This window comes from Camponotus vicinus, unplaced genomic scaffold, assembly GCF_025532165.1.
Source record: "Camponotus vicinus isolate PSW18456_S1 unplaced genomic scaffold, iyCamVici1.0 SCAF_9, whole genome shotgun sequence".
Classification (NCBI taxonomy): Eukaryota; Metazoa; Arthropoda; class Insecta; order Hymenoptera; family Formicidae; genus Camponotus; species Camponotus vicinus.
In genome coordinates this window covers 5,520,957-5,545,552 of record NW_028141981.1, presented here as the reverse complement: position 1 = coordinate 5,545,552, position 24,596 = coordinate 5,520,957, and the positions used below count along the sequence as shown (strand labels likewise).

Genomic DNA, 24,596 nt, shown 5'->3' with positions numbered 1-24,596 from the left:
GAGAGTTTCTAAACTACTAGCATCTACTAGTAAACCGACGCAGGGGTTAGGTTGTAGAAGCCGGCCTGCGGCGGAAGGGGATGAGCGCGCATTAGGCGAGTTATGCCGGCATTGTTCTAATTTAATCATACATGCCAGGACCAGCCAAGATACCAGCTCAAGAAGCAAGCCGTTAGTAACGACCCATCCGCGCAATCCGCCATTTCCGGTTAGATCGTTCTCTTTTGTGCTTGTCGTATAAATGCCTATTGTAGAGACTTTTCTCTAAAATATATCATTCTTTATTTAATAAAATTAAATTACAAGTTTTTATCTTTTACTCATTTATTAGAATATTATGTCAATTGACATAATTTTTCGACGTGTATAATTTTATCTCATGTAGATATTGTTAGACTTGTTTTTTTTTTTTACTTGAATAGATAAATTCAAATTGGACATATGTTTTTTATAGACAGAAGTAATTATATGTAATAATTTCGAATTATTTATAGTGTAAGAAGCAACAAATACTTGATTCAATGCTATATTTGAAATTTTTCGCTTAATTTTGTATTCGCTTAATTGTTGGCTTCCAACTTAGTACAAAATATAATCAACCGACAATAAATCGTCAAGTCTTACCTGTCTTGCTCCAAGTCTTAAATGTTACGTTTAAATTGTCGCAAAAGACAAAACGATGCGTGCGCGACTATAGAACCTCCGAATTTCTGTTCGCTATGCGAACCACCGGTCTGGAAAGCGGTCGGTAATTTTGCTCCCGCCGTACTTGAACGGGTTAAGTCGTTCTCAAGGGAAACAGCGTAGCGGCTCTTCTCGAAGAAACAAGAGGAACGACGCGCTTCTTGGAACAATTGCGTTCCCGGCAGCGAAACTGTCGAAACAACGCTAATGGCGAACGCAAAAGGAGCACGTCGTGATCGCGGACTTGTCACGGTGCAGAACGTCTTCTGCACTTTCAACGCGTATTTCGCATTAATTCCAGAGGAGTTGAATCGCGCTATTCAGCGGACTTTTAATGCGAACGCGGAAAGTCGAGAAGATGCGAAGCCAACAAGACATTTTTATACGCTATTAAGCGTTACATATATTTTAATAAAAGAAATTCTTGATGAAAATATAAAGGAAAAATAAAAGCAATCTCCTACATATATAAACGTAAAGTCTAATTATCATGTGCATCAAGATAGGAAAATACGTTGAATCTAATATCACTTATATTGTTAAAATAAATATCCTCACATCTCACATATGCACGTAAAGAGTATTTTATATTTTTAATCTCTCTTTTTTTCTCTCTTGCTATTTTTAACGTCATACGATGGGAATCACGTGGCAAATTTTGTTTGTATCAGAAAATATCTCGGCAAGTAGATACGTTGCCATGTTTAATACAAGACGAAGGTGCTAAAGCTTCTCCTCTCTCGTTTCGAACAAAATTCAGGATCTCATTTGGATCAAAGATTGTTTGCAGAAATTGATGAAGATATCTGCCGCGATCGAGTAGGTACTTGTGAAAGATGAGCGAGGTGGGTCATGAGCGATGCACGCAGGATCGATGGATTCTATCTCGCGGATCTATCAACGGAGCGATGAGAAGCGAAATAGCAGCGGATTCGAGAAGAATATAATCGTGCGCGATTTTATCGGAACGGTTCTTCGCGCGTAAAGGCCATGTTTTAAATTAAACTCGTTCGCGCATCGACACTGCGAATGAACTGCGCCGATCGAATCGCGAAAAATTACGCGTTTTAATATGAAATAAAGAAAGAGAGAAAAATAATTGTGAATCCGAGCGAAGTGCACCGACGAATTAACGTCGATGATTATGTACGTTCATCTCTTTAGCGCTTTAAGCCTGCCAGGGTTAATGTTTGATGCTTAATGCCCTAAGCCCGACAGAGTTAACGCTTAATCCTTGACACTTTAAATCCGTCCCAATGGCGATGCATTACTATGCTATATAGCATATAGGAGGATTTACGTTACATTCTCCTAATACCAGAAGATATGCAAATGATGGAGAGAATTTAATAATGCAGCATGTATCTATTTTTACAAGATTTTTCAAATAAACGGAATGTATAATTAACACACGTTATATTCAAACGTAAACGTAGTTCTTTCGCAACGTTCATTACTTTATCGATTGTTACGTGTAAAAAGCTTTCTCGTAATTTGTATTTTTTTCCGACTTGTTTTTTGCCCGAGAAACTCATTCGTTGAGAAACTTTTAATATTTTATTATATGCTAACATAAAGCGTCATCCTTTGATTATACTATCATCACTTCTTACGCCGTTCCTTTTTCACATAATTACATAGCTCGTGGCGTGGGTGATCTAGCTTTATGAAGAACCGCTGCTATTCTTTTTCACGCACTTCTTTAGCTTCATCATCCTTTCTTTCGTGCCCCACTCGGAAATATGTTTCTTTCCCTCTAAGTGATGAAAGCCCGTATTATCCTCTATATATTAAGCTTACGATATTTGATATAAAGATTGATGAAAGATATGAAACATGTCTTTATAAAAATTATTTCAGAATTGTCTTTAAGGTTTCTCTATGAAAAAATTTTATAGTTTTGCATAAAAAATATCCTCTCTTGATATAATTCCTATAAAAAAATAATGTATCAACTGTGCGAAGTTCTTAAATTACAAATAGATATGCAAAAGTCGGTAATCTCTGTTTCTCAATTTTTAATAATGTCAGTAAATTCAAGTTAGCAGATTTTGTGCCATGTAGAAGCAAATGCGACGGCGAATTATTTTCTGTAAGAAGAGGTAGTTAAGACTTGAGTAACGTTCCGCTATTATTGAGCAAAGAAGGGTGAGGAATAGAGAAGGGCGAGACACATGACGTAGTTCACAGATGTGTACGTGGCTTCTTGCTCTTTCGCTCTGTCGAATGCCTCTCACGTACGACGCACGTGTGGCTACGTGCGGTTCCGCTTGCAAATCAAGAGGAGAGAAACGATGTGAATGTCAGCAAACGTTTTTTATGCTAAAATTAAAATAGCAAATTGGTTAACTAATGTTATACCAATAAATAATTTCAAATGACGTGATGGCAAGGAACGAATGGCAATATTAGTCAGCACGCGCGAAGCATTTAAAATATACTTGCTTGTATGAATTTAAAAATCATTGCAATTCCAGAAAGCTCAGTTTTATATTAATATATCGTAATATTTTTTTCATTAACATTCTAACGAACGATATTTCAATTATTACAAGTTTTGTTATAGATGCGTATTAAAAGGTGTATTATATATATTTGCTTTATTTAGATAAAATATAAATTTTCTGTGCTCCGAAATTCTTTTCTAAAATAAGATTCACCGATACTCGCCGTATTTTGCTTCCGCGCTTTAACTGCGCGACCTTTTAAGTTCCTTCCGCAGGATATCGAGTATTGGATCTACTTACAGTTATTAAATTTTCAAAGCTCTTATCCAGACATGCCCGGCGGCAACATCGAATATGTACTTACGACTAAGCTTAGAATTCTCGACTCTTCCGGAAGGCTTGATGGAAGAGGAAGCAACTTCGCTCTTTTCATAGCAATTCTCGAACTTATACGACAGGAGTTTTGTACGCCGCAAAAGGAGGTGTAGAGGAAGTAAACCCGCGTGAAGTACACGATGAATGAACAAGATAATAAGGAGGAGAAAAAGGGGAGGGGGATACATGTATATGACGTAATTTCGAGTCGTATGAAAATTTATGTCTTTCAATTAGAAAAACATACATTTGTAATTAATATGCGTATAATCTATTATTGAAAAAATAAGGTAAAAGATTGAAAATACATATCTCTTTCTTTATACAAGAAATGAGCATCACATAATTAACATGCTTCTCTTGTTTGCGTTCATAAATTGAACAAATTTAAAGATTAATGTATAAAGAAAATGTCTATTTCATTTATTGTATAATATCACGTTAGAAAGCAAAATTATTGAGACCAAGTGCGTCACGTTACTGTTAGAAATGAACATATCTTCATCGAGATGAAGTCCCGCGTGTCGTACTGTAGAATCTTACGAAGAGGGAAGCGTTAAGACTGCCTGAGCTAAAATACAAAAGCAAAGTTATAATACGAGTATAATACAACACTGTCTCGAGCGTTCTCTCGCGCGCCGTATCTCACGTCCCCGGACGATCCACGTATCGTCCGGGAGGGATGCAAATTGTGTAGCGGGCGTGCAATGTTCTCCGATCTGTAGTTAGCAATTCTCCCATCTCTATTCCCTCTTACGCGCTTACGAAGTTGCGGAGTTTCTACAAGACTCCGAAGCAAGAGGAACGGTTCTCGGCCCTCGAGAGGAGCTTAACCGGCGGGCAGAGAACGGTAACTTTCGCGTATATAACGTATATAGTATTAGTGTTACGCGTGCTACGTTATCGTTCGGGTGGAATTTCGCCCTTCTCTCTTCTCTCTTGGAATGCGAAGCGGTTAAACGGGGCGAAATGGAGAAATATCAGAAGAAAGGAATGTGTGTCTTTTCTAAAAATCTCCCGTGACTTTCGGAAGACCGGCATTAAGCTAGACATAACGCGCACCTTAATGAAAGAAGATGCCATAAAGGAAATTCTTCCTTTGTTCAATTATTCTCAGTTTTACGTGATATCACTGTCGGAGCTAATGAGATCATTTTGTTGCGCATATTTTATAAATATTCTGGAAATACAGGATTGAGTACATTTTTGCAACTTTATATAATATCTGTTGCATCTTTTTATGTACTTTTTAATATTAAAATTATTCTTGTGTAATATTTTATATGTGAAGTTTAAATTGTAGAGGTAAAAATATGCATCAAATAATATATTTGATGCAGGAAGACCGCAGTTGCAAAAAATAAATAATAGGAAGCATTTACGCGTCTTTATAAATCTTTCAGTACGCATTATTCAAGAATTCTGTTTTTTTTTACTTGCAGCAACAACAACAGCAAGCGCAACAGCAGCAGCAACAGCAACAACAACAGGTCGGCTCACCGGGAAGCGGAAATGTGGGGAAGGGCAGCCCGTCTCCCGGAAATTCGTCATCTCCCGGTACGGTCGCTACTTCCAACAAATCCCAAACCGAGCCGAAACCGGTGGAGTGCAATCTGTGCCATCGAAAATTTAAAAACATACCGGCCCTTAATGGCCATATGAGACTCCACGGTGGTTACTTCAAAAAGGTAAATTCCATATTTGATAAGGATAACACTCGTGGAAGCGCTCGTTTATGTATTTATGCGGATTTATGGTATATAGCTAAGAGTCCGATAAGAAAGGCGTAAGAGAGGGGGACTTGATGCTATAAAATATTCTAATAATGTTTTATCTCATGATTTATGCTGTTTATCTCAGGTATTTTAAATGTAGCGATTACGAAAAGCGTTATTGGAATAATATATAACGGAATAATATATAACGTGTCCCCAATTCGATGCAAATCAAAATAATTAAAATTACGCAAAGTTGTAATCAATTATCCTTAAGTGATCAAATTGATTCAACTTTACATATATTCGATATTTGGCAGAAATTAGATATATATTAGATACTATCTGATACCTTAAACAATAATATAATTTTTTTTATCTCTGCTTAGAATTGTATTAATTTCTTGTTTTTTCGTTTTTTTTCTGAGAGAAAACCGGATTAGAAATTATATATTTAAAAGGAAAAAAACTGTGTCAAATATATTAATTTAATAACAAATATACATATCAAAAAGGTAATTTTTAAATTTCAGCGTGAAATGATAATAGACGTAAAATCTCATACGTTGTGCTTACTTTCGGTCTTGGCCATTTCTTTGGAATAAAGGAACTCATCTCGCGGCGACTTATTTCATTTGCATCCGCGCGAGCGCGTCGTCGAAACTTCATTTTCGGCACGAGAACTTTAATATTCAAGAAAATCTCGGCGTGGTTCCGCCAAAGTTATAGCGCCGACGGTTGCATCACCATATGAATTCGCAATCGCGCGAAATCACGCTCGCGCGCCCGCTTGCGTTGCATCCGAATAATCAACCGGCGTTTCTATGAAAATCTCATCAAGGCACCGTCGCCATCGTCGTCTCGAAGCCTCGAGAAACGCGATACTCGAGAATGCATTCTCGAGGTGATAATCGCCGCGGCGAAGGCGCAAAGAAAATGGCAAAAAGTGATATAAGAGAATAGAGATCGCCCCCGAAGATCCGCGCGGCTTCAGCACACTTTGCTCCCTTTCCCCTCTCTTACTTCCTCGCGTATCCCCTCTTTCCGCTTCTTTCTTCATTCTTAAACGAAGGAGGACAGCGGTGTTCTTAATAAGGTCAAGGGATAGGGGGTTGTTGCAGCCATTGAAATAGAAAGATCAGCAATTCCGCGAACGTTCTCTCTCTCATCGTTCGTCCTTCAACCCGCCCTCCCGTCTCTCCGATGCTCTTCTCTCGCTGATTAAAAATGTCTTAACGAAGACTGCGTCGTTTAGAAAAGTGCTGAAAAACTCGTCGGACAAAAGTTTCCTCTTTTTCATCCGATCCCGGTGGCAGCGAGCGAAGAGGAAGGGGGAGGAAGGATGGCAAATGGCGAACCGGAGATGTTCTTTATTCTGCAATTGAAAGACGATGACGTAACTCGTACCGGGGAATGGGTAGGAATAAACCGGTCGCGGGCATTAAAAGGCAAGAAGAATTATAATCGACGTATTGAATCGCATAAATCGAGACGTTTTTTCAACTCGTGAAAGCTTTACCACACGATTGCGAAAATATAAAAGTTTTGAAAAGAGTTATAAGAGAGAAAAGTTTAACTTTTTCACGGATATCTAATATATATTTTAGTTGGATATGAATGTGAAGACAGAAATGAAAAAATTCCAAATTCTTATAGATTAAAGTTGTTTCTCGGCACATTTGACATTTTCTTCCGAGCTTTTAAATGCAATTTTCTAAAAAAAACTATAACATTTTTATATGAGTCACTTTGTATAACTTGTTATAAAGATGGAATTATACTTTCGGATTTCAATATCTTTCTCTAGAAATGTGCAAGACAGTATTTATTAACATGTTTAAGTAATAAATGATTTATTTCTAGTATTCTTCATGTACATGACGTTCGCTCTTATAAATCTTAAGTTTACTTCCCTCATCATCTCTTTACGATCCTGACAAATATGTCAAATTAATTTTTCAATCAACGTTTTTAACGATCGTCTAACATTTCACCCTCGTTTCTGATTCATTCTGTTTCTCCTTATTCGATTCATCGCTACATAAGCGACGATGGATGGAAAGACCCGAATCGATAACGACTCGATAAAGATTGGAGCGAGGCGAGTATGAGAGTGAGTAAATCAGTGAAGGCGAGATAAAGTACGAACAAGAGCGAAAAGAGACGTAGCATTGGTGGATAAGAAAGGTAAGGCGATGATCGAATCCAAATGAATCCATTAACAAGCTCTTTGGTTCCACCCGAACCAATCCGCAGCAAGTCTGTTGATCGGGAATGGAAAAGAGAAGAAGAGAAAAAGAGAGAGAGAAATGATTCAACATAGCCTGAGGGAAAAAGAGAAAGAGAGAGAGATGGAAGAGAAACGCAGCACGCGCGGAGAACCCCGTACAAACATTGTCTCGAGCTTTCTCCATTATGCAGATTGAATCTGACTGGTTACGGTCGGGGCTTTCAATGGCTCTGCTCTCGTTTCGAGCACCCGAGTTTTCACCACGATACCACCTTCGCCTCCTGCTCCTACGTCTGCCTTTTAACTTCTCTTCTCTCCTTTCGCTGCATATTCGTTCGTTCATGTTCGAAGGTTTGACTAGCAAGGGTGACCGATGGACACTCCGCTATCATGAAAGTTCTATCCCTCTGGCAGTTATATTCCTCTTTTCATAGTCGAGCTTTTGCTGGACGCGTACCGACCGTATGGAATTATTGAAAAGTTTAGATGGTCCTTCGAATTGCGATATAACCGGACTAATGCACGTCACGTATACATCCTCGTACTGGGAACGGGGTACGCGGGAAAAAGGATAGCGAAACACGAAAACTCATCGAGTTGTAGGCAGAGCCTCGTCCACCATGAAACCGCGCTCGTTGTTGTTTGGGGTTCACGTCCGCGGTGAGAGGAGTTAGCGACCGCGCGTTTGGGTTCGTTAAGTGGCACAGCTGCTGTTAATCCCGCGGACGAGGAGGGGGAGGAGAGACGCTCTTTCGGGGCCCGCGAACCCGCAGATAGACATGTAGTCTGTGTGAGCTTTAGAGCGAATTACGGCATGTAATTTGTTGTATTTCCGGAGGAATCGCCCGCATATGCCGCTCCTGCTTGGCGGACTACTGGCCGTTTTTCATTACATTGTACCGCCGTGTGACGAATGATTTTTCGGAGCGATAAATCGTCAGCAATAAATCTGCGCCGACGCGTTTCAGATTTATTTTCTGTAAGTAGTTGACGTGCAGCACGATTGATCGTCCGGAGGTAGGAATTGTTGGAAAACATACGCGCGCGTAGCGCTATGGATTGTCGATTGATCGATGCCCCGCCGATGGCCGAGATAAGAACAAGAAATATTGGAAATATTGTTGCACGGAACCCGGCAGCGTCGTTCATTAATCGCTTCTTTGTAATCGTGCTCAAAAACATAGTCTACGTGTCTCTTCTCTCCTGAATTGCATTACTTGCGCGATCGTAAAATAGAATATTGATAGATATATTGATTAATCAAGGTACGCTGACTGACAAAGATAGATATATTCTTTTCTCCATAGCTTTACAAAAGATGTTACAGTTTTACAAAAGTGTTAAAAAAATAATTCGGAATTATAAATATATCGATAAATCAAGATAACACATTCTTTTTAGAATGAGTAAAAATAATTCGTAAAAAAAAATTCGAAAGTCTAATCATGGGGAATGGCGGCCGCTAGATAACTCTGGTAACTGGAATCGACACGGATCGAATTGATGAGTCCGGGATCGGTGCGGCGCGGCGGACGTTCTGCAATCAATTCCACGTATTAACGACCGCCGATCAATATTCATGAAGCAAGCGAGCGGTGTACGCCCCGTCAAAGACAGAGTACAATTTCATGAGAGGCTTGATACATATATATATATATATATATATATATATATATATATATATATATATATAAACAATTGTGGAAGCATAAGTGTATCGCGTTACACGCATCAAAGATAGGAAATTGAGAGCCGCGAGATGATGACTGTCACACATCGTGTATCCAGATCATTGAGATTGGATGAAGATGATGACGCTTGTATCCACTGATATATTGTTCGCATAATCGCTACTATGGGCGCCAGCGAGATGCAGATGCGGGAAATGTATGCGCGAGGCACCCTCGGTGGTATTAGTATGCTAATTATAAACGTGTCCCTGTGCTGAAATTCGCGGAGAGGTCGATCAGTAGGTGCTCGGGAACAGACAGCTATCCCATGAGTCGTAAAGTTCAATTGCACGACACGTACGACTCGCGAAAACTTTAAGTAATATAACTTTGATGCGTCTTAGGAAAAAAATTACGCGGACTTTAGAGGAATTCTCGCGCTTAATAAGTTAGGAGGTAAGACTGGTAGTTCACAAGATTCAAGAATGCGATGGAAAATGCGAGTGGATGACTATGAAGATAATAATAAATCTATGCAATGATTTCAAGCTGTCATTGTTCCGTAGACAGTGCTATATTTTTTGATCGCTTTTTCGATAGATCGATATGTAACACTGATGGGTAAATGAATGAGGGAATTTTATTAAAAGTTTTTAGAAATTCCTGATAGCATTGAGTAATTAAAAGCCTTTTAAGAGCAATTTAAAAAGAGAGTACGATATTAATAAAGATGATTGCAAACTATCAAAATGCAATTAGTATTTTTTAATCTGATCGTATTTGAATACAGGAATTGAACTTTTGCAACTCAAGTTTATCAGAAATCGCTCAGACTACCTTCGCAAGTATCTAGAAACAATGCAGACTATCTTTCGACGGGATGTATTATATGATGTTGAATCGCGCACGCCAGAGATTCCATTAGGATATAATCCAATGGGCACCTCAATTAGCCTTGCTCAGTGATTAGCGTGCATCTCTGAATCCTCTTGCCCTCCTTCACCATTGTAGTCTCTCTACACATCTCCCTCGTAGTACCCTGCGCGTCAATTTGCCCGTGATTCGAGCTTCTAATCTAGGTTCTCCCGTCATGAGTCTTCCGCGGCCGAGACGACTGAAGATTCCGATTAGACTATAAGTCCTCTGAATAAGCTTGAGCGAAGTCCTGCTATCGTACGCGTGACGTATATTCATCCACAACCAGCTAACAACGAGACGCTCAGCTAACACTTTTCGATGCCAAATATTCTGCTGATGATAGTCACTTCTTCGCGCGATCGTGATAGGATAGCGATTTTTCCTTTTGTTCGCTAATTCAAATTTTGATCTCGGATGCGATACGAAAAGTTTATATAGCTTGTGCTTTATCTTTTTGCTACGCAACTTTGATTCTTTTTAACGATTCGTCTTTTTTATTTGCATGTTATAGGATGCGGAGAATAAGAAGAGCGAGAAGAAGGAGGTCATCGGGCCACCTTTGCAGACGGCATCGGTCAGCGTGAGAGCACTCATCGAAGAGAAGATCATACAGAAGAGAACGACAGGTAAGACGAGAGAGACATTCTCGAAATACGTGTTAATTAATTATATTTACATCTTTCATAATAGTGCGATGTTATATTAATCACGTCATATCGATAATAAAGTTATCGCTCACGTATTTTCGCGAGTAGAAAAGATATATCTTTCGATGCAATACGGTCGACGCAATGTCATTGTTCCGTTTAGAATCCCGAAGGGATATATACGCGTGTCATAACTGTGGTGAAAAAAGAATTAATACAGTGTTCCGGCGAACGATGCTGAGAACACAGAATCCACGAATGCGATTCCGGCGCTGATTTACGGACGTGCATCCCGATTCGATCGTGTATCTCCCGTTATGCCCTGACCGTTCATCTGTTCTCGGCTCTTTCTCCCTCACGCGTGTGTACGTGCATTTGCCAGAACCTCTCCCTCCTGCCTTCCGTGATATTTCGCGGGGGCCTCCTCTCTATGGGGGCATACAGTGTATGGACTGCCGAAGAACCGTGATTTACGAAGCGAACACGCCAGAATATTTCTCGCATTGTCCACGTTAGCGCGATAAATCAAGCCTGGCGGCAGTAGCAGAACGGGCCGGGCACCAGGCCCGTGCTTTTGTAACAAAGTGCGCGTCGTTAGCGATTTATGCGCGATTTCGCCTCGGCATCTGCCAAGAACGACGAGGGACGATCCGACCCGGCGCCTTCCGCAGTATGGCTCCTTTCGTTTCAGTAGCCGTAAACCCGAAATAAGCGCGAAATAATCGTCGGGGTGCGTGCATATCTTTGCGGACATATGCGGATAATCGTTGGTCGTTAACCCTCGACAGCTCAAAATAATCTCGAGAAAATGATTGATATTAACATCCATTTATATATATATTAATATGTATGTCGAAATAATCAAAATTTTCGCTTCGAAATTTCTTAAAATTTCTTAAAAATATTTATTTGTGAATGTATATATATGTATATGATGTTAGAGTGAATTTGTGTTTCAAAATGAATACATTTGAGAAACTTTAAAAAATTTTCAAATTATTTATAATTAAAAAATAATTTATATGATTTTTTCTTAATATAAATAGATTGAAAAATTAGCGGTCGCTTCATAACTAGTATTTAACTTTGCGATAACAAAAACGTATTCCTTTAATAAATCTTGATTTAATTTTGGAGGTTTATTGAAATTATTTATACTTTAACATTATTCATATTTTAACATTAACCAACATATATAATTAGATTCCTCAATCATTTATTCGCGCGTAAGAGCAGATGATAAGGGGAAACGGCTCTGTTGCAAGTAGTTTAGATCGATTATTAGCCGCGACATTGTAACATGGCGACGCAATAAACGATCAAACTTCTTCTCAAACTCTGTCCTGGCGCACGATGGACTCGAAAATTCTATGAATATTCGATCACGACCGATTATTAATCAGCGTACAATAGGAACTGTGATGTCTACACAACGTCGTTTCCATTGGCGCGCCGGGAATTGTTGACAGTCATTTAGCCCGGCCGTTGTTGTCGGGCATTATTTTTTGAAAGCCTCGAAAGTGGCCGCACAACAAGATCGATCGATAAATAATTTGCTGGCGAGAGCGGGTGCTAGTTTGGCGCGATGTGTCGTTGACGATGCAGGGGAATGCCACGTTATTTGGTTGTGCAACGGTGCTAGCACGCATTTTTGACAAAGGGTGGCGAGAGGATGAGAGCGCGCTCGGTCATGCTGGTTGTCCAGCGAAATATCGTCTATCGGACGCTTCGCGTGCATCAAAGAACGCGTAGGGGTGTCTGATAACAATCATGCGATAAATCAAATAAAGAATTAGACCTTTGACATATATTGAAACGATTGTTGCTATGGTCGAATTTAACTCCTCGTAAATATATATCAATAATCTCTAAAACGACAATTATAATTTGAATCAGTTAAAGTGTCATTTTTATTATGTAAATTGGATTATTATAATTATTGATCCATGTGTCTTATTATTACACTTAAATATTAATAAATATATAATAGAAATCCAAATCGAAGTTTTATCTATTAAGATAAAATTGAATATGAGAAAGATATGGAATTATTAAATCGAATTTTTGCTAAAAAAATTTCAAGGTTGGTAAAAAAATTTGTATAGAAAAAATATGTATGTGATTTATGCTAGTATATGTATGTATGTATGTGTGTGTGTGTGTGTGTATGTATGTATGTATGTATATATATATATATATATATATATATATATATATATATATATATATATATATATACAGGGTGTCCGATTCCTGAGTGACCAAACGAAAAGTAGTGGTAGATTGGATCAAATTGAGAAGAAAAGTTCTCTACCATTTTGCAAAATTCGCAATAATTATTAAGTTATAGGCAAAAATGTCTCGGCGCATGAGAAGCGATCTGTCTACCGCCTCTTATACTCTGAGACATTTTTGCCTATAACTTAATAATTATTGCGAATTTTGCAATATGGTAGAGAACTTTTCTTTTCAGTTTGACCCAATCTATCACCACTTTTCGTTTGATCACTCATTAATCGGACACTGCGAGCGATCTACTGCTTCTCATGCGCCGAAACATTTTTGCTTATTTCTTAATAATTATTGCGAATTTTGCAAAATAGTAGAGAACTTGTCTTTCCAGTTTGACCCAATCTACCACCACTTTTCGTTTGATCACTCATTAATCGGACACTGCGAGCGATCTACTGCTTCTCATGCGCCGAAACATTTTTGCTTATTTCTTAATAATTATTGCGAATTTTGCAAAATAGTAGAGAACTTTTCTTCTCAATTTGATCCAATCTACCACTACTTTTCGTTTGGTCTCTCAGGAATCGGACACCCTGTATATATATATATATATATATATATATATATATATATATATATATGCTCGTGTGAAAGTATCGCATGTAGATACATGGATTATCAGAGCAAACGAAACTTCGCTTTGTTCTCTCGGCTTTTTCGCTACTGCTGCTGCATCGACCGCAACAATTTCCATTCGAAGTGCGGATCGGACAGGTCAGAGACAGGCCCGCGCGTCTGCCTCGTTGGAAGCAATTTGCCTCGCCGCGATCGATGATTGGCAATTTGTAAAAATATCACGCAGTCCCACGTCAGTGTGTTCCGGTAACGCTGTCACATGTACATACATAGATGGTCATGGAATTCACGGTTTATGTAAATGCATAAGTTTCGCATGCCTTTTGCGCGCGTTGATCGATAAAATCGAACAAACCGCGTTGCGTTTTTTACGAAGGGGATATTCGTTGTTTCATACACGAAATCTACAAGCATTCGAATCCTCTAAGCGTATTACACATTACAGATAAAATTAGATGTAATTTCATAAATTTACAAGAAATGAATTTGTTACAGTATCGATCACGACATGACGAGAAAAAATTCATGTAATATTCTCATTTACAAGAAGACCGCTCCTATCTGAAGAGCGCCAATTACACGTTACGTGTGTGATAAAAATGTGTAGAGTATGGTGGACTGTACGGTATATGGTATAATGGCCAAAAAAGTAATGGAAAAAGAATCGGCTCGAAGCCAGAACGAAGGCCAGATATTCATGAAATCGTCGTGGAAAAGTTTCGTCGCGATACAGCTGTACACTCGAATCCCATTTCCTCCTTTCGCCCCCTGCGGCGCCCAGGATATGCACGCATTTATTTCCGCCGAGTTGTACAGCTACCATGAACGATTGTGCACGCCGTAAAATATATTTTTCAGTATGCTGCGATTTCAGTAGCAGGGGAATATTTATTATGGTGCACGATAGACCGCCAAGTGCGAAATGAACAGTTGCGTATAGATTGCTTTTCGCGCTTTAATCTACATAAAAGAAAAGATATGTACATTCTTCCATTAATTAATTGAAACTTCGAGTAAATTGGACAAAAATAATACGTGATTTTACGTAATAAAAATTATATTATTACAAATTATTGAGTCTCCTTTGAGAGTTGAGATTTTTTAGAAAATAATTTTACCTATAGATATTTTGATTAATTCTCAAAAATATGTAAATTTCATCGTTTATATTTGTGCGAAAAAAAAAATAAACTTCTGCATTTTATTGGATACTTCTGAACAATGATTATTATTAGAAAGAAGTCACTAATATTTTTTTTCCATTTATTCGACACGTGGCATGTGGGCCAAATGTATTTCATGTCTCTGCTCGGTTATAATACTCTGTCATCCGCGCGCGCTTTCGTAAAAATTGAGTCAGTCCGTCGGACTACGGAATACATTATAACTGGAACGGCATGAGCGCTTTTTGAAATTTAAATGCAGTTATTCTAGCAAACCCACTGTTCTCAGAGTATGCCGTGACGTACCGGTACGCACACTTTTTTGAAATTTAAATATTGTTATTTTTAGAGATACAAAACGTACCGAAAAATTTTTATTGCGCGGACAGAGAGAGAACACGATACGACGTATGTTGTTGCTTCAGCCAATCCTCTCCACGTTTTATTCCTTTTTTCCTCTCTTCAATTACATATACGTAAAGGCAAAGGAAAACAAAAACCATCATAGCGCGCACATCGTGCGGCAGCTGAAAGAGAGCAGAAAATACGCGACGGCTATTGTCGGGGATGAAGGGCGAATCAAGGAAAAAAAGAGGCGGCAAAAGATCCTTTTATTGCGAACGCATATATATTCCCCGTTTACGCATACTGGAGAGAAAGAGAAAAAAAATTCTCTTTCGTTTTCTCCATTTCACGGTTTTCTGTAAACTCTGCGTTTCTTTATTTCGCTCGGAAACGCGAAACGTCTCGCACGCATTACGTGTTGCTCTATAAAAGAGGAGAAACGTCTTATTAATCAAAATTAAATTCATTTTCCGCGATCGTAAATATGAAGTTTTCGGGATTTTCTCTCGCTCTCGATATTTATTTTGGAAATGAAATGCAGGATAAATTACATAGAAACATCATGTATATTTATTGCCAGTTATTATTAAAAAAAAAGTTGTCGCTTTTCAGAAATGTAATCAAAAATGAACAAAATATAATGAATAAAATATGAAAAAAAATTTTATCTCGTCAAATAAAGATAATTATCGAAGATATGTTTGTGCGTTGAACATGTATTGTAATTACATTGCTTGCTATAATTTAATATGTATAAAATTTTTTTTTAAATGTGCAAATTTTTTTTAAATCAAACAAAAATTTGGCAAAAGATATTCAATAGAAAATATGTACGTTCTAGCAGCGGACGCAAATGCCAATCAACAGCCTCGTACGAATGCCACCGTCTTCACCACGCAAGCCGATGCCGTCTCGCAAATGGCCGGCAAGACGAGCTTTGCGGTGCCGGCACCACCACCATTGGCGACAGGAGAGAAAGTGCGCCGGCTCTCTGATGGTGAACACTTCCGGCAGCCAAATGTCACCGTGAGCGGTCACGCAACTGTACAAAAGCAGCTACAGGAAGCGCAAACCCAGGCTCAAGCGCAAGCGCTTGCCGACCTGATCCTGAAGGTACCAGTATCGTAGACTTTATAGACGTTTACTTATCGTTATTCGATTATGATTTCATTGTGCGATGATATTTGAGAAAAAATTATATAAATTAATAATTTAATCTTGATATAGTTATATATTGATTTAACGTATGCATATCGCGAATAAATTGTAGGGAGCGAAGGTGGCTGTGAAGAGAACAACCTCTGATCCAGGACAAAGATTACATCTAACTTATCAACAGCCTGTGCAATCAGCAACGACTAATCAACAACCGAATAATCAGCAGCCACAGGCACAACCTGCGGTAACGGAAAACTTCACGATGACAGGTTACGCCGAGGATGGTGGTTATTTTAGTCCGAGTTTGCAGGACGAAGTGTTTCAACAGGTCACAACGGTCCCTGACAGCGTGCTTTTGCATGCTACGCAATTGGACTCAATTCAGGTGAACAACTCTAATCGATACTACTTGTCGTTTCGTGAATACTCATAATTTGCATAACATTGCATTATAGAAATCATATATAAATACAGTTTTATCAGGAAAGATTATATATCTTCAAATTATTTCCGATCCAATAAACATATTGTAAATACAAGTAGATAAAAACTTTTAGTTTTCGTTTTAAAATCATCTATGAAACTTTATAATCTTTTATCATTTATGTGGAATGAAGAAAAAAGAATGAAAAAAAGAATATTTCCATTTTCTCATTATGTATATTCTTGTATCACAGTTTCAAACGGCCAGCCTATTGCAAGAACAATCTACCGAACAGCTGCAGGATATCACATTAGAAGATCGATACTCGTCGCAGCACACAGTCAATCCGGACTTACAAGCGTTGGTAAACTCGCCGTTGCCCGACTCGTTGGCCGAATTCAGTACTTATGCCGCGCAATACACGGAAAGTCCTCATACATTACCGACCCAGTCGCCCTTGCCGTCGCCCTTGACACGACATGACAGCCCGAGCTTCACATATCCCACCCCACCAGCTAGCCAGGAAGGCCTGCTTACTGGGAGCCTACCGTTGTTAAGTCCTCAAGAGGATCCGGAAAATGTAAGACAAGTGTCATCACCGCTCTCGGCGGCATTTTACACCACCACAATGTCATCTGCCGCGGCTGTGGAGGAGGCGTTGAATGAGGTGTTGCCGGGCGAATCCGAGGCGGACGCGGACCTCTATGGGTCCGGCTCGCCGAATCCGCACTCGCCACTGCCAAGCCCATTGTCGGCGACACCAGCACCGTCGCCGCTGTCCTCGCTGCCGCCGTCCTCTGTCTCGTCGCCGGGACCGGTCGCCTTCACCGGCACGAGCTTTCCCGTGTCACCGCATCACGCGCTCCAAAGCCAAATGATGCCAAACTCAGAAGATCCGTTGTTGTCCTCGACTCCGAAAGACTTTACCGCCTCCGGTCGCAGGCGATTTGAGTTCCAGTCATATAAACTTATCACGAGCCAGAACTTCGTGGACTTTGGGCTCGGAAACGGCAGTCTGGCTGGCATCGTCGTCGATAATAATGGCGAGTTTAAATTGATACAGACGGCGGGTCTGCAGAAAGCGAATGTATTAGTGCAGGCAGGTTCGCTCAGTCCGGCGTTGACATTCAAAAAGGAGATTCGTCTGGCGACGCCGAAAGTCGAGCCTGTTACCGTGAATCTCGGCTTGAATGTCCAGACGACGAATCAACAGCAGTGCAACGCGGGAGGACAATTTAATCAGCAGCAAGTCGTCAATCCGGCCAAGTTTCTCATTCAAACTAATCATGCGACAAAGAATAATATTTTGAGACACAAATTGGCTACTGGAAATTTACCGATTCCTGTCGAACAAATCAAAGAGGAACTGCTAGATGAAGATGTCTTTCTCAGTCCTGGCAGTTTACCCGCCAATAGTCCTGTACGGCATTGTCGGAAGAGGCCGCGCATGGACGGTAGCCAATATGCCAACAGTTCGCATTCTTATCCATCGCGACTGCGGAAAGCTTGCGATCGCCATTGGGACAGCAGCTATACACCACCGCCGATCCTAGATCCATCTCGTCCTGGCCCAGGGTTATATGCAAGATTACATCAGCATGAGAGAGATTCGGACTTCAGTTCAGATGACTCTCAAGGAAACGACGGTCCGCCGCCAAGAATCAACATCGGCACAAGATATCAAGCCACAATACCGCCGGTCGAATGCAACGGGGATAGGGGGAAGGACGGGTCGGAGACCGACCACCTTTTGTGGGATCCCGGCATAAACAACGTACTCACGAGCACCGAGTGTAAGTCTTTTGTTTCAATTATATACCTTGAATTATATATATTTTTTCAATTATATACCTGAATAGCATATAACAAAATATATGAAAATTAAATGTCGCATGTTGCTTGCAGTGGAGATGTACCTGCAATTCGCGTGTTGCGCCGCGGTACCGGGCGGTGGTAGAAACAAGGAATACGCGCTTCACCTGTTGCATATGTGCAAAGGAAATATTCGTGTAAGATATTTTTTTTCACTAAGTATGACTCGCATAAATATATCAAAATTCTTCACTATTTTCCGAATTTTTTCAATTATCTTATATTTTAGAAATAAAATCGTCATTATTGTATGTGACACACTCGATATTGATATATTCGATATATATGTATATGTATATCTGTTTTAGGAAGCAATGGTGAAATTAATGCGGCCAACACCTACGCTACCAGTAGAGCATCCGTTACTCAGCTACGAATGCCACGAGTCCGATAGATGGACGTCACACGAAATGGACGTATTCTATCAAGGACTGCTCAAGTACAACAAAGACTTCTCCGCGATTTCACGGGACGTCGGTGCCAAGACCGTGAAACAGTGTGTGCAGTTCTACTACCTCTGGAAGAGGCTCTGCCCCGATGAATACAAGAGGCTGCGTATTCGTCACGGAAAACCAAAAATCAAAAGCGAAAGAGATTGCAAGGACACCAGGGAACTTCGCGATGCCATCGCATCGGTGACAGAAATGGACTTTGGTGAAGAAAAATCAATCCTTCACCGTACCTTAGTAAGTTTACTTTATTGTTACTTTTTGCTTTAAATTATGTAAACGCCATCGGAGTATGTGTATATATATATATATATATATATATGTGTGTGTGTGTGTGTGTGTGTGTGTGTGTGTGTGTGTGTGTGTGTGTGTGTGTGTGTGTGTGTGTGTTTATATATATATATATATATATATATATATATATATATATATATATATATATATATGTATATGTATGTATGTATGTATGTATGTATATATGTATATATGTAAATGGATCTCTACTTTTCTTCCGATTAGCTACAAACAAACGAGAGAGAAAATTCGGCGACTCTGACTACTAGCGAAGGAGAGCTGAGGTTATTCGCATACGACTGCCCAGATGTGAGTAATAATATACACTACAATTTATATAAATATTTTTTATCCATTTTATACGTTTTTTTACAATTAATTATACGAATCCATATATCTAACTCTTGTGATAATGATTATGTAAAATTTTTGTAAATCAAAAATAAATTCTTCTTTCAAATCTTTATCTCTCACTTTAGCCAGTTTATATACTATTATATATGAATATATATATATATATATATATATATATATATATATATATATATATATATATATAATTCACACAGAAGAAGAAATACATTCACATAAATTATTTCTATATTTGTTACTCACCACATATTCTATTTCCTCACTTACACCAAGTACGAAGTCTTGTTTTTATATCTGTTATATTGATTATATTTTTTTAAATAAAAAAAAATTTTAGTCTGGCTGTAAATACTATTTAATATTAATATGATGGAGAAAGTTTCGTACTTGGTGTGTCTGAAATAATCTTACACGCGTACATACGTGTGAACATTTAAGTGTCGCATGAGATTGATTGTTGATCCGTCGTTTTCTCACGCTTTATTTTAAAAGGACCGAAGATGTTATGCGTTGTGTGGTCGTTGCGTTACTTATCTGTCGTCGCCGTTGTCGTTTGTTTGTGTTGTTTATTTTGGCTTTGTGTTTTCTTTGTGTTGTCAGAGCTTTAGCGGAAGTGTAACAGTAACGATGGCCGGAAGCACCCAAACCGCCCAAATCGGCAATATCGGCCACGCCACAGTCAACACCAACTCACAAACTCACACTAGTTCTGAGCAACAACTACCCGCGCCCACCCCACTTCACTACCCCTGCAAGATTTGCGGGAAGTAAGTCTCCAATCTCTAATCTAAATTATCCATTTCCGATAATTGACGATGGAGCTCGTGCGACGCGAGTGCCCTAAAACGACAATGTAAGCGGCAAGTATTGGCATATCTTGCATAGATATCCTTGCTTGTAGAGAAACAGAGTGCCTTTCTGCGTATGGAATGAAACAAGTAGCAAAAAACGCGATGTCAGTTATATATCTTCGAAATTTTATACATATATACTGTCAGATGAGTCACACATAACATTAAAATATATATGAATATATTTTATTTCAAGCAAATTAATGCAACAGCAAAATGTACGTTATGAGAAAATAAAAAAACACACATGATATATGTTTCAAATTTGAATTTAGGTACACAAAAACATGGATATATCATTAAACAATCGTGTTTCTAAATAATTTAAAAAATTGAAAATTCACAATATATAATTTATAATAAAAAATTAATTTTTTTATAATAAAATTAATATAATAATTATAATAAAACAAAATATACGTCCACATTTTTAAAAATTATTCAAATAATATTTAGAAACAAACACTATACATTCACTATACATTCAATATACATATCCATATCTGAAAACTTTAATCAATAAACAAATATGACAATAGTATTTATTCTATGACGTATTAATTTTTTTTACATGTTTTGCTATTCGGGTAATTTTAATTAATTATTTGATATACTTCATATTTGTGTGGCACATATTTCTATAGTCTATTGTTATTATTTTAATTTGCTCTGTCCAAGTTTTTCTAATTATATAATATTCTCTACGTTTCACACTTTTCAGTAAAGATATTTGTATAAATTGGCTATGTGATATGTTATAATAAATATAAAAAATTAAATATGCATAACGCAAGCATGTGATTTGTTATACCGCTGTTGCTATGTCAATATTTTTGATTCCTCACGTTATGTGTGAAATATATGTGAACATACTAAACTATACTTGTCTAAATTAAAACATAATACAACGCTTGTAGAGCGAAATGTTTTTGGATGTACAAACAAATTCGATTGTTTCTATGTATATCTATACATTTCTTATGAATTATTAAATCTCGTACGATTTACAAGGGCATCATCACGTATAAATTTCATAACGCTAGATTGCGTATGAGTTTATATTGACGACTTGACGAGCGATGGTTTATTTAATGTTCCAATTGCACTTTTCTTTCAGAGTTTTCAACAAAGTGAAAAGCAGAAGTGCGCACATGAAATCCCACAGGCCAATACCCTTGCCCGATTCAACGGGTCAGGAATCTAAACGACCGATACAACAGTCATCGAAAGTGCAACAACTGCAACAACCAACAATGTCATTGCAGCAAAAGCAGCAGCAGCAGCAACAGCAACAACAATCAGACAATGCTATACCGCAAATTCAAGATCATCAGCAGCAACTGCCCGCGAGTATTACCGACAACAGCGCCCAAAATACAGCACATTTATGCCGTAATCCGACGAGACCCCCATAGGACAAGATTCAAGTAATTAAACTTAAGTTACCTTAACGAAGGCTGTAATGATACTATAGGAAAGTAGTATGGTCGCGCGCGGTACTAAAGCAGGCTCTTATTAAATGATCGCACAATCGTTACAAAAATAACGCTGCAGGAATATCTTTTTATGTAAATGTGAAGATTTTTGCTCACACAAACGGGCAGGTTGCGTGATAATAAATTTCCACGATAGATAATTCCGAAAATACCTCCGCGAATACCTCCTCTGTATGTGCGAATCTGTGCAGGAGAGCGTGACTGGTAAATTTATCCGATCAGACGCGGACTAATTACATTTATGCGACTCATATGGAGAATAATATTGACTGTTTAAAAAAGACATCTATCGTTAATGGAAATTGAAACTAACAATAAGCACTAAAAGAGTCGTAGAACTCGTAGGGTTTAATGGCGCAGCGGTAAAACGATCTTTAACTATGCAATCATTATATTCGAGCTCTGTTCAAGAAGGAGACAGGGTACTGACCGTAAACATTTTCCTTAATATGGAAGACAAGATCAGCCGGCATCAAAGAACAAAAAATCGTCATTGAAAAATGAAGCAAACCTACAGACTTCATTTTGGCATTTTGTTGAAGACAAACAGTAAATACGATTATTTAACATGGCCTAGAAAAATCAAATACAACTCGACAAGTAAACGTACGGAAGCGTATATATGCCACTGTCGTTACAATGAGTGCTGATTCAAGATACAAAAGAGATTGACGTGCACCTACAATAAGCGCCTAATGATTAACGCGATTTCAGTGTACCTATTTATTATGCACGTAAAATATTCCCAGATTGTGCCACAAGACATTATTGTTACCTGTTGCTCTTTCACAATTTTTTAAAGATGTTTTAAATTGTTTTTTCTTCCGATTACAGCCGGGATCAGTTTGTATGAAGCCGTATTTTTCAGGCCATATTTTTTTATTTTCTTGCCAATAAGTATGTCTTATAATTTATAAATTTTATAATCGTTTAAGAGAGACATTATTAACATTTTCACTAGATAGAAATTACGTTTACAATGTTAATATTAAAATCTAAATAAACAAAAAATGGTGAAACAAATTGCGGTTTGTCAACCGATTCCGGAATGTAATGTACGACTTGTTGCATGTTCGCTCTAGTTTTATATTTAGTTTAAATATCATTAGCATAGCATATCTAAAATTTGGATGAGAATAAGTAAGTTTTACCATTCATATGTAGAAGAGATTTGTTAAACTCCTTAATTTCTTTACCTCTGTTACTTTTTTTAGTAAATTAATAATATACAATTGCATAAAAATTTTAATATATATAATATATATAAATATAAATATGTATAAACGCAAATATTGATGTAATTGAGAAGATTTCGTTTTAGCGTATAGACAAATAATCATCTTTAGAAAGGATGTTGTTCAAGTTTCACTTTAAAAGCGTTTCCTACGTCATCAATGCTGAAGGTAAACTAACGATTATACATATGCTCATGCATACACATATTATACATATGCACATTCAACACACACCGACACAAAATAGAAAACATTTATTAAATAATATCAATAAATTTCAATGATCATTAAAATAGTTATATGTACATAAGATGTGTACATGTTTGTACATATAACATCAATGTCTGTATGTTATTAAAATGAGATTTATGCAAAAGTAAGTAGGCTAAGTTTTAGATTGTTTTAGGAGGGATCTATATACATACATATACATACATAATCATACATATATATATATACATACATATACACAACATACATACATATATACGTACATATATATGCTTGTATGTGTAAAAAAATACATATATATACACTTTATTTCAGTTTCTATCTTACTAAAGACTACAAAGTGGCAAAGCTCTTTAACAATAACTGTATTGCATGTTTCCATAACAATGTTTTTGAATTTTTATTTTTCGTTTAAAAGTTATAATAATAATTTCTGTATGTAAGATATTTTAAGTAATTAAAAAAACATATGTTTTGTTAGCTTATCTCTTGACAATGCATTGAATTCTTCATTTCTCTATCAGTATTGTTGCGTATTTATTCAATGTCTTAGAAATTGACATATATAAAACAAAAAGTAGAAAAATGAAAATAATTTCAAATGCAGTGTCTTTTTTTTCTATTTCGTGTAAAAATTGTTAATATATGTTCTGATTAAAAGATTTTACAATATATATATATATATATATATATATATATATATAATGTGTATCAAATATTTTTTTAGTATAAAGAGGTCAAAATTTATTTAGATTGTGAAATTTCATTTGTATATTGAAACTGCAAATCGTTATTTAAGGGAATTGTCAATTGTAGTTGCTCTAATTCTATTCTTGAGAACATTGTTATTGTTAACAATCTTCTTCTTATTAATTTTTTTATCATTATTAATGAATCATAGATGGTCACACACATATACATATAATCACACATATACGCAACATACATTTTAACTTTTTAAACTTTTCTCAAATAAATACAAGTGACTGAGGACGCTTTAAAAACTCTGCCAAGTCTTCATAATTCCTAAAAAAATGTCTTTAAATCTTCCATTTTTATTTATGTCAGAAATATAAACTATGATTATAAAAGAAAGTTTAAGTCAAAAATATGGAGATTTCTCCTTTATGACATTAGACATTCAGAGAAGCG

The 24,596-nt window shown here is 37.5% G+C and overlaps 1 protein-coding gene across 7 annotated transcripts in view; it reads left to right on the top strand.

The window, feature by feature from the left end:
• Positions 1–23,330, top strand: part of LOC145976494 (uncharacterized) — a 304,704-nt gene extending 281,374 nt beyond the window's left edge. For 5 of the 7 annotated variants that reach the window (XM_083107612.1, XM_083107607.1, XM_083107611.1 and 2 more), the window contains 10 exons: positions 4,949–5,194; positions 10,551–10,665; positions 15,904–16,175; positions 16,333–16,605; positions 16,898–18,437; positions 18,550–18,653; positions 18,825–19,202; positions 19,485–19,568; positions 20,232–20,398; positions 21,600–23,330. In XM_083107612.1, the coding sequence (XP_082963738.1) occupies positions 4,949–5,194; positions 10,551–10,665; positions 15,904–16,175; positions 16,333–16,605; positions 16,898–18,437; positions 18,550–18,653; positions 18,825–19,202; positions 19,485–19,568; positions 20,232–20,398; positions 21,600–21,897 (3,477 nt within the window). In that variant the 3' untranslated portion in view covers positions 21,898–23,330. The remainder of the gene's footprint in view (positions 1–4,948; positions 5,195–10,550; positions 10,666–15,903; positions 16,176–16,332; positions 16,606–16,897; positions 18,438–18,549; positions 18,654–18,824; positions 19,203–19,484; positions 19,569–20,231; positions 20,399–21,599) is intronic. The other 2 variants (XM_083107608.1, XM_083107613.1) reach the window with 2 other exon arrangements.
• Positions 23,331–24,596: the final 1,266 nt, after the last annotated feature.